The sequence below is a fragment of the Hevea brasiliensis genome, chromosome 10 (assembly GCF_030052815.1).
Source record: "Hevea brasiliensis isolate MT/VB/25A 57/8 chromosome 10, ASM3005281v1, whole genome shotgun sequence".
In the NCBI taxonomy this organism is placed as follows: domain Eukaryota; kingdom Viridiplantae; phylum Streptophyta; class Magnoliopsida; order Malpighiales; family Euphorbiaceae; genus Hevea; species Hevea brasiliensis.
This window is the reverse complement of record NC_079502.1, coordinates 28,801,876-28,813,784: the sequence shown is the minus strand read 5'-3', so window position 1 is coordinate 28,813,784 and position 11,909 is coordinate 28,801,876. Positions and strand designations below refer to the sequence as shown.

Here is an 11,909-nt window from a genome sequence, read left to right as displayed (position 1 = left end):
AACTCATTACATGAATGTCTAATGCATCCCAAGTTAGTTTTGTAAATTTTAAAGAGTTTTGAATTTTTGGACAACTTGGTGCCCTTTTTTTAAACTCAATTTTTACCAAGTTTCCATCATAATTTGGTGAGGTGTTCTTCATGAAAATTGTTCATCTAGGTCCTAGCTTTATTCTCCTTTTTGAATATCCTAATTTGGATTTGTGTAGCTCAAGTTATGACCAAAAGAGTGATTACTGTTTACGTAGGCTAATTCTGGCATATTTGTAACTTAAATTTGTCCAACAATTTGATTGAGTTAAGTTCATAATTTGGCCTTACATTCTTCATATGAAATGTTCTACTATGTTTTAGGTTCCCATCAGTTTAAGAATCACCTAAATTAGAGTTTTCTAGAGAAATTTATGGCCATGCAAAAATTACTGTTCGTGTGACTATTCCAGTTCTAGCATATTCATTTACTCAACTTTGCTCAGCAATTTAGTTGGGTTAAGTTCATGATTTGGCTTAAAGTTATTCATATGAAATGTTCTAATCTGTTTTAAGTTTCCATCAGTTCAAGAATCACCTAATTTAGAGTTTTCTAGAAAGAGTTATGACCTTGCAAATTTTACTGTTCATATGATCACTTTGCAGATTCCAAGTTTTAGCAGATTTGTTGACCAAATTTGCTTAGCAATTTGATTGAGTTAAGTTCATAATTTGATCTTAAGTTCTTCGTATGAAATGTTCTATTATGTTTTATGTTTTCATTGGTTTAAGAATCACCTAATTTGGAGTTTTTTAGAGAGAGTTATGACCTTGCAAACTTTATTGTTCATATGGTCATTTCTGCTAGTGTCCAAATTCTGGCTTCCAGCTTTAAGGTTCATTTAGGATAGTTTATGGTCATTTTTTGGGTAGGATATCTTCATGAAAATTCTACCTTATGTCTTAAGTTTCGGTTTCACACTAATTGGAGTTCTGTAGCTCAACTTATGAGCTGCCAAACACACTAAACTCAGGGTGCACAAATTCTGCCCTAAGGTTCAATTGTTAATTCCTTCAATTACTCTCACTAGCCAACATCAATTCACATTTAATTCATCCCAAATGACCATAATTTAACACTAATACATCTATAGCACCTCATAGCACAAAAAACCCCAATTTTTCAAATCCCTAGTTTGCAATTTCCTCACTCCATACAATCCCATCAATTCCCTTCATCCAATTAATGTTAATTCACATTCAAGGCACCTCAAATGACCATAATTTGTCATTACAACCACTAATTACACTTCATGCAATAAAAGCCCTAATTTCCCATGAACCCTAATCTTCCATTTTTCAATTTATGTAAATCCCATGCAATCTCACTACCCCAATCATGCATACCACTTCAATTAAACTTGAATTTATCATTAATTTAACTAAAATACATCAAAACCCTAATTTCCCCTAAGTTGGCCAAAAACCACACCTCTTCATACATGCATGTTTTCTTTCAATTTTTTATGAAATTTCATCATAATCTAACTTAATTCAAGCTTTGTATAACTAATTGAGCATTAAAGAACTTACCTCTTGATGATTTCTTTCCAACTTCCAATTTCTCCCAATTTCTTGTTCTCCTTGCTTTTAATCTTTCAATCAATGTTTACTTTGGTGCTTAATACAATTTAGAAAGGAAAACTCATGGAAGAAAAGTGGGGAATTGAATTTGGAGAGGGGTGTTAATGGAGGAAGAAGAAAGAAGAAGAAAGAAAGAAAGAGAGAAGGAGAGGAGGAGTGTGGGGCGGCACAAATGGGGGGAGAGAGAAGAAAGTCTTTCCTTTTTATATTTACCCCAATTTTAATTTATTTAATTAATTTTAATTGAGTTATCCAAAGCCCATTAATCCTAAAATTTTAATTGGGTCAAAATGGAATTAAAATTCTAAATTTTTATTTTTTTTATTTTCTTTCCACTTTATACTTAAATTCTTTTCCTAAAAAAAATTAGTCCATAATTCAATTTATTAATTTCATTTAATTTAATTGACATTTGGGTCAAAAGTCAACTCTTGGAGTGAATTAACCAAAAATCCCCTCATCGAGTTTTAATCCCTCTTTTTCATTATCCCCGATGAGTTCTTAAGTTTTTTGTTCACTTACATTTTTATTGTATCTATCTCAATTAATTTTTCTCTTATTTTTGGTCCTCAAGGTGTCTTTGAATAGTATTAGTCACAGACCAAAAATGATATTATTCAGAGCTCGGAGGTTCGGGGTGTTACAGGTTCCACTAAAATTGCATCTAACAAGGGGAAATGCTAGCTCACATCAATATCATCATTAGGACTATAGCTAGGCTGAAGTTTAGGGGATGCCTTGACTTTTCCGTAGTCAATAACTCCTCAAGCAGAATTAACTTCAACATCACCTATCTTGTTGTGTAAAATCTCGCAAATGCATGGATCGTTAACAAGTAATAAAGTAGTGAATAGAGTATTGTTTCCATGAGAATAGTGTTAAGTACCAAACTATTGTGATTTTAATTATCTAAATGATTGAGTTATAGAGAAATAGTAATTAAATATAAATCAAACGAAATAAAATCTAAAATAATTAACTAAACTTGGATATCAATGAATAAAAGCATTCCACAGCCAAGGGTTCACACTTCAATGAATTACATATTCAATCTAATTCATTTAATAAATGTTAGATTATTACTTTGAAGGAAATTAATCTTAAGTTATCTTAAATCCTCTCTCAAGGCACTCAAAATGAATTTTAATTAACTCAAACCCTACTTTCATGGTAATTAAATTAATTAAAACTCATTATGTTCCTTGATTAATTGTTAGATCCACATAGAATTCTAGCCTATCTCTAGATCAAGAATCCTAAGTTCAGAATCTTACTATTCCAATTTTAATCTTCACCTTTCAGTAGCTTGGATCAGTACTAAAAAGGTACCAACACATAACAAGTATTAAGAATATAAGAGATTGAATCAAAGAAAAAAAAATACCCAATTTATTAAATAAAATCAAACCAAATCCATAACTGAATTGAAAGTGCTACATCCCTAATCCTAGAATAAAGAAACTACTCATACATGGTGAGTTTTATAGTCAAGTTTATAAAATAATAAAGAGGAGACATGAGAAGAAATATAATAAAAGAACCTAGATAGGGAATTGCAGCCTTGGACATTTAGAACTTCAGCTGGAACTCTCTCTGAAAGCCTTGTAGATCCATTTCTCCTTCACCTCTCTTCAAGTTAATGTGCTCTCTTGAATGTAAATTGGTTCTTTTCCCTCAAATCTTGACTTATTATATTTACATAAGGTGTAAAAACCCTTTTTTCAGAGTCCTAAAAGCTTAGAAATCCATTCAGGTCAAGTTAGAATTGCTATCTGGGGTCATTGCGCGGGCCATGCACTGTTACACGGGATATCCCATGTAATGTTCTGCAGCTTGAATTTTTTATTTTTCTTTTATCCAAAAGGTTGCATGGGGTCTAAAAGGTTATACGAGGTAGGTTACACGGCCCGTGTAATTCTTCTAGCCTTCCATTTTTCACTTTTTGACCTCCACATCTCTTCCAAACTCGTCCCTGGCTCAAGAACCGCATAAAAAACCTGATAAAATATAAAAATCAAAGAATTGGATTGGATTAATAAGTTTTCTAAAATATTATTAAAAGCACTTAAAAATAAACATAAAAGAGACTAAATACTAACAAAATGCAATGAATATTAACCCTAAATTCTATATAATTTAACTTCATCACATCTTCTCTTTGCCTTTTGGTTCATGGGTATTGTTAGGATCTAGAATTACACTATTTTCAAGAGTTCTTGAATTTTCAAGTTGAATATTCTAATTCTTCAAACTAGCATTTCTACTCCCAAATCCTTAATGTGGTGCATCATATCTTCAAAGGTCATGCCAAGTCATGGTGGAGTATTGTTTGCAATGTAGCACCATTGGTGGTGCTATTACCTATGGGAGCATCAAATAGTGGCAGTGGTGGTGGATAGATGAATGGTGGTAAATCTGAGGCCATAGTGAATTTGGTAATGGAGAAAAATAGTAATCACAGAATTTGTTTATCGATGGGAAAAGATTTTTGAGGCAATATTTCCCACAGACGATGCCAATTATGTTGTTCTCCTCTTTTACAAGTTGAGGATGATGGATCTGCGCATTGAATCTATAAGATAACAACACCGGGTGGGTTAGTTAACCATCACTTTAATGCTTAAGTTAGTAATGGAAACTTGGCTGTAAGTGGATAAGATTAGTTAAGAGATTCACTTACATAACTAATAGCCTTTATATAGGTTTTGGTGTAGATTCCTATTAGGAGTTTGTGACTAATTAGTACTTGGAGTCCATATTATCTGAGAATCCGATGGATTTTAGGACCGTAACCATGGTGATTCTCTCAGGATCCTTATCTTTTCATGTGATTCGAGCATCCAAGGATATGCTTAGGCGAGTAATGTCTGTCTGAATATCAAGGGAAAATGTTCTAACGACTTCAAATAGCTCGAACTAGGATTAGGCATCATTACCCATCACTTGGTTATCCGTTACTTGCCTTCAAATATTGTTTTAATGGCTATAGTATCATCCCTGTAAAGCAAAACCAGCACAAGTAGCAACAATAACACAAATTGGTCCTAGGCCCACAACACATATCTAGGGCTTCCAGAACCTTAATCTACACCCATTTGTTCAATCTCCAACTCAAGTACCCATCTTATCTATAGTCTAAATAATTATCAAATGTCCTTAGAAAATTCTAAGAATATTCATGGGGGTCCTTTACACCATCCTTAAATCCTTATAATTTATTTTAATTACTTTCAACATGCTAGGAATATTTTATTAATTAAATCAACAACATAATACATAGATAAAATACTGAGTTGGAGTTCAAGCTTACTAACATTGATTCTAACACTTGGAACGTGTCCTGAGCATCTGAAAATACTAGGATCGACTGTAGACATTATCACCTTTTAGGACGATCTATCGAGCACTTTGATTCAGTAGAAAACTCAATTCCGAGTGCCAGTAATCAATTGCTAATCTGAGTGCCCTTTCGAAATGCCCAAGACCCTATAGACACAGGTCTGAATACAATTCATTGAGATCCTTCTCCGATTGCCCAATATCAGCCGATTTAACATAGGCCCTCCGATGAACATCTTGGTTGTACAATCTCCTATCAAGGCAATGTTATCACCAAATCAAAGCTAGCAACATGAGGATCATGATCCCTAAGTTTGATTATCCAAACAGGTTTCCAACCAACCAGAATCGGGTTTCGCGATTTGCTCATTTTTCTTTCTCATTGATCTCCCTACTCTAGCCAACATTGGATGTGAGGTTGGTTGGGAATGAAAGCTCTCGAGAAGGTGGTCCCAACACCATTGGTGTCATGCCAAACAGCCACCAAAGACGATTAGAACGAACGCCCAAATTCACTACCTTCACGCACGAATTCTCCTACATTCCCACCACTTGTCATCACCATTCAAGGTCCCTTAACATTGTGAGCCATCATCTGAGTTGCTAGAGGGTCTTGCTGGCACTGGTTGTCAGTGGTGGATGGTTAGCCTGAGAAAAATGGGGAGGGGAACAAAAGAATAGGAACAAAAAAATTGGTTTTCTAGAACCAAACATCAAAGAGTGGGAGAGAATTAGGTTGCGTGAAGTTCAATCCTTTTATTATTTTTTATTTATTATATATTTTAACAATTATAACGTATTATTATAATATATTATTTAAATACTTAAATCTTAATATTGTTTAAACAATATAGTAATAATATATTTAAAATATTAAAGTATAGCTATTTTTTTAATAAAATATAAGAATAATATAAATTAATAAATTTATATAAAACCATTTGTAATTTGATATATTATTAAAATAATTTATATATAAAACAGCCCCATAAAAATTCAAATAATAAAATAAAAATTTAATTCCATAACATTTTAAATAACTAGATTCATAAAAAAAAAAATTCTAAACAAAATTAAATGGGTATTTAAATCTTTAATCGCTCTCTAAAATCTTAATAAAAAGTTACTTTTTAATGCTCAAAATTTATTTTATACAATAAATTGATAATAATAAATTTAATGCCCAATAATAATAATATTAATAAAATAGTATTAAAATTAAAATATTTTAATATTAAAAAAAATCAGATTGTTACGTACATGAAACGTATTATTATAATATATTATTTAAATACTTAAATCTTAATATTGTTTAAACAATATAGTAATAATATATTTAAAATATTAAAGTATAGCTATTTTTTTAATAAAATATAAGAATAATATAAATTAATAAATTTATATAAAACCATTTGTAATTTGATATATTATTAAAATAATTTATATATAAAACAGCCCCATAAAAATTCAAATAATAAAATAAAAATTTAATTCCATAACATTTTAAATAACTAGATTCATAAAAAAAATTCTAAACAAAATTAAATGGGTATTTAAATCTTTAATCGCTCTCTAAAATCTTAATAAAAAGTTACTTTTTAATGCTCAAAATTTATTTTATACAATAAATTGATAATAATAAATTTAATGCCCAATAATAATAATATTAATAAAATAGTATTAAAATTAAAATATTTTAATATTAAAAAAAATCAGATTGTTACATACATGAATTATAATAGGTGAATTATAACTTACAAACTAATTGACATTTAAAAGGTGGTTTTAGTGGTTTAAAATTAAGGTTAGAAGGATACAAAAGGTCAAAAAGAAGCTAATGGGCTAAAAGAGTATTAGGCCCCATTAGGGGTCTTGAGCTCTAGGGGGAATTTGGCCATAGCCTCAGGGTCATTCTAAATGCTTTAATCATTTCCAAAACCGTTTTAAAATTGAAAATTTCGAAATAGAGGTTATGAAAAAAAGTTTAAAGGCGTAAATAGATAAATAAAAAAAAAAAAAGAATAAAAGGGCCATTAATGATTTGTATTGGGTCAAGGCTAAGCCCACCACTAGGAGTGGCGCCATCTAAACTCTTAAATTCTTAGATTTAGGTTTGTGTTCCATTAACACGGATCACACTTTTTAGAGGGAAAGAAAAATAAAGAATGAAAATAAAAATTATTTTTTTTTTGTGTTTGAATTAAGAGAGAAAAATATTTAGAAGAAAAGTTATTTTATAAATAATAAAATTATAATTTTGTCTCTAAATTTAAAAAGAAAAACTATAAAATATAAGATTATATTTATAATTTTGAATATTTTCCTCTTATTTTTTTTTCATTTTTTAGAGAAGTAGAAAAGGATAAAATATTTTATTTTCTTATAAATTTTTCTTCCTTCTTTATTTTCTACTCAATTCAAATAAAAACAATAAAAAATAAAGTTATATTTCCTTTATATTTTCTTTCCTCTCTTATTTTCCTTTCTTCCCAAATATAGTGTAAGGTTTTAGGCATTAAAATATGACCATTGTCTTAGGAAATTATTGCATACTCTTGAAATAGCATGCCAGCAGATTCTGTTGATACTCTAACTTAATATACATATATATATATATATATATATATATATATATATATATATATATATATATATATATATATATATATATATATACTCACATCAGTGGTGGAACTAGGTGCTAGTTTGGGATACCTTATCCCTCCAAAGGATTTTAAAATTAAAAATTTATCTAAATATTTTTAATATATTTTTAAAAAAATTATTGTTTACTCTTCTAAAATTTTGAAAATTAAAAATTTACCGATAATGTTTAGTGTGTTTTTTGAAAAAACTATTTTTTGATCCTTCAATATTTTTATTTCTGTTTCAACCCCTATAATTTTATATAAAATTTATTCATATTTTTTTGTATTATTCAATTTTAATCTTTTAATATTTTATATTTTTATATTAATCTTTATATTTTTATCAATCTTATCAATATTTATTTTTAGCTTTCCAAAGATAATCTTCTAGTTCCACCTCTGTCTCACATGTTATATAAAAAAAGATAAAAGATAAAGAGAAAGAGTTGGTCTCGTAAGGGAAGAGAGATTATACAAATTTTAAAAAGCATTAACTGTAAAGATATTTGTAAGAATATAGAAAACATGTGTTATATTTTTATCGGGAGGAATTACTAAATTATTAAGATGATTTGGTACACTGGATCTATCTAACAATTTTCCCAATTTTCCTTTTATATATATATATATATATATATATATATATATATATATATATATATATATATATACATAATCCTAAGATACTTAACCCTTTTTTTTTCTGAAATAGCCTAAGATCCATAACTTCATTCTCAAAAATTTCATACCGTAGGACACGAAAAAGGATACACTAATAAGAAGCAATGCAAAAAATTTATGGGAATCAAAACAATTTTTACATTCTGTAACGAGTTATAATTGCCAATTCAGTACTCCATATTGTTCATACACACCATAAGAGCATAATAGTTCTCCATCACTAAGTGGAGAAAGAGGGTCTACCAGTGGCGTCAAGAATTCACTAGGCATGTAGTAATTGTCAGCCAAGAATGGTTCTGTCCAAAAATTTCCACTAGGTGCCTCGTATGCCTCCAAGAAAGCAAATTCATCTTCACATTTTAAGTCACTGCAGCTGCTGCTGGTTACAGCTATGTTATCTGCGGTCAAGGATGAGAAATCACTTGTAGATTGTTTGGGGGACAATGGGAAGCTTTCCATAATTTGAGTTGTTGCAGGATTTACTGTCTCAATTCTATTTGCTTTAGTGTCTTCCTTTTGACTCTTTTTATTTCGAGAAAGACCACATGAGTCTGATTTTGCAGAGTCCTTTTGCTTTCGTTTCTTGAGGTTGGTGTGCCAGTGGTTCTTTATTTCGTTGTCAGTTCTCCCTGGTAACTGGGCAGCAATAGCAGACCATCTGCGCAATAATTACATAAATTAAGAAACATGTCATACAAATCTTTTCCTTTTGCTTCCTTTATACTGTTTTTTTTTTTTTTTTCTAAATTGTAGAAGTTAGTTACAATTAAAGATAAACCAATGACTACCTGTTCCCTAATGATTCATGCAAGCGAATGATGGTGTCCTCTTCTTCTTTAGTATAATTCCCTCTCTTAATATTTGGCCTCAGATAATTCATCCACCGCAACCTGCAACTCTTCCCACACCTTGACAATCCTGAAATGAAACCAATTTGCTCAATTATTTTCCATCTCTAAACCACCAAATTAGGCATACTCAGTACAGTATATATATATATAAGCCAGAAATGAAATAAAGGTGCAAGGTAAAATTGAAATGCTCTCAAGTAATGCAAGATCACTCAAATTTTGATCAAGCAGAAGTGGAAATACAAGTAAAATTTCCAGAATCCAAGAGGTTTGATCAAAATCCAGCAATAAATTTTCCCTGGAATCCCATTACCTGCATATTTGGGCAGTTGGCGCCAATTCCAACAGCCATACCTAGTAACATAAGCCATTAGCTTTCTGTCTTCTTCAGGAGTCCAAGTACCTTTCTTTAATCCAGATTTATCACAGGAAGGAGTTCTCACCATTTTCCTTTCTCTCTCTCTATCTCTCTCTTTTCAATGTCTTTCAAGCAGTTCAAATTTTCCAAGTACCTATGAATGAGTTGAAAGTCTGAGGTATTTATACATCAGACCAAAACGTGTTTCACAATAACCTTTTGTGCTTTTATATTTCAAGTCCTGTCATTTTCTTTCCAAGTTTTCTTTGTTTTTAGATTGTACCCATTTGGAATTTGCACCAACACAAATCACATCCACCGGCAACTCTTCATACGACCACATACACGAGGGTCCATCCAAGAAGGTTCAACAAAAACCTCTTTAATTTATATTTTATTAGGTCTTTGAATATTTCCTGAAAACTCTATTTCTTAAAAAAAATAAGATAAGTAACTTATTTCTTTATAAATAAAAAATAATAATTTTTTATTTCTTAAAAAATAAATATTTACTTTTAATTAAATAAATTAATTTTTTATACTACTTAAGAATTTGAAATTATCTAAATCACTTGCCCCAACCAAACAAAGCTTTAGATTATGGTCCGACTCTACACTCCCATTTGTTGTGGCAGACAGAACAGTCCACGGGCCAAGTCTGCTTCATATCTTCTTGGAAATAGCTGAAGCTTTAACCACGAGCATATATTTGTTTATTCAGTATGAATAAAAATAACTTTAAAAAAAATGAAAAATGGGAGACAAAATTCATCTTATGCAAGGAAAAGCCGCTTTCTGCAAACAGAAAACTGTAATCAAACACAGGAGAAATTATATTATAACTTTATTATTCCACATAAAATTAATATATGGAATGATAAATTAATTAAAATATAATAATTAAATAAAAAATAATTACAATTTTTAAAATTAAAAAAATATATTTTTAATACATTAAAAAATAATTTTTTATGAGACTCATCGCTATTAATTTATTATTATATTATTAATTTGTCATATTATGTTGGTTGTCCTACATAAAGTCATACTGATAATATACAATTACTCTAGACACAGAGGGTGACAATAATATGACAATTTATTTTAAGAATTTCATGACTTATAAAAAATTAAAATTTAAAAATATATAAAATTATAGAAATCAAATATATTTTACATAAAAAAGGTATTAATTGAGTGTAAATGCTTATGGACGAAAAAAATTCTAATAAATTTAATGTTAATTGATATATTTATGTATAACTAGACAAAATTAATAGTGTCAACTCTTATGACATTTAGATGGATAATTTAAATATATATTTAATTTTAATTGATATGTTTATTTATTATTTTATTAAATTTTAATTTTTTTATGTTTCTTTAATTTTAATGATTTTTTAATCTTATATTATTATGTGGTATAATCTAGTTATTTGGTGCTTATATTTTTTTTTACTTTTGAATTTTATGTAAATATTTGGAAAATAATAATGACAAATTACCTCTTATTTTAATTAATTAAAAATAATATATAATTTTATTAATTTAATTAATTAAATTATTTTTAAAAAAAATTAAATTTTTATTCTATTAAGAAATATAATTTTATTTTTTATTTTTTTTAAATTCTCAGGCTATTGTTATTATGTGGTTGGCAAAGCGTTGGCACAAGAGTTTGTTGAGTTCACGGAAGACTTTCATTCGTGTGGTCGGAAATTCTAATTTATCAAAGATGGAAAAGATAACAGCTCTATTTTTATTATTTATAACTTTTTCTTTAGTTTGAAATCTAAAATTTTACAAAAGAAATTTATTTAATTAATTTTATTTTAATTAATTCTCATAATTAAATAATTTTATTATTTTTAAATTAAAAAATTATTTTTTAATATAAAAAATTAAACATACTTATGTGAGAATTTAATTAAATTTTATTTTTGTAAATTATTTATTCCAAAAGAAACTGTTATGCAGCAAGGTTTTATAATTTGCATGTACACTTCTTCATATAAATAAAATTCTCAAATAATGAAGGTAAGTTTTTTGTTATATCTTAAAATATAAAGTAATTGAAATATATATAATTTTTGAGTTATTTATTTATTTATTTTAATTTTTATTATTAAGACTGTTTATTTTGTGAAAAGAAATTTATATATGAAAAATATTTTCTATATAAATTATTTTTTTAAAAAAATATTTTCTATGAAAATATTTTTCATTATTTAGTTGTAATATTAAATCAATAGTATATATTTATATCATGCATATATAAAATACTTTTATAATTTTGTATTATCAAAATCATGAAAAATAACTTTTTCTTTTTAAGAAGGGAAGTTATTCTTTTTAAAATGACTTACTTTTTTATTCAAACAGAAAAATATTTTTCATTTACTCATTTTTTTAAATACTT

General features: G+C 28.2%; 1 protein-coding gene across 1 annotated transcript; it reads right to left on the bottom strand.

The window, feature by feature from the left end:
- Positions 1-8,376: 8,376 nt before the first annotated feature.
- On the bottom strand, positions 8,377-9,646 carry LOC110671730 (transcription factor MYB30). Its single transcript, XM_021834283.2, has 3 exons — positions 9,446-9,646; positions 9,070-9,199; positions 8,377-8,939 (listed from the first exon to the last, which is right to left on the bottom strand). Exons 1-3 carry the CDS (start codon positions 9,576-9,578, stop codon positions 8,435-8,437), a joined length of 768 nt encoding a protein of 255 aa, XP_021689975.2. The 5' UTR covers positions 9,579-9,646; the 3' UTR covers positions 8,377-8,434.
- Between the last annotated feature and the right edge of the window lie 2,263 nt (positions 9,647-11,909).

Excerpts from the sequence above, each read along its gene's own strand:
- LOC110671730 (XM_021834283.2), bottom strand. The coding sequence starts at position 9,578 with ATGGTGAGAACTCCTTCCTGTGATAAATCTGGATTAAAGAAAGGTACT. Across the intron at positions 9,200-9,445 it reads CCAACTGCCCAAATATGCAG|GATTGTCAAGGTGTGGGAAG; the intron begins GTAATGGGATTC and ends GTTTCATTTCAG. Across the intron at positions 8,940-9,069 it reads CATGAATCATTAGGGAACAG|ATGGTCTGCTATTGCTGCCC; the intron begins GTAGTCATTGGT and ends ATTATTGCGCAG.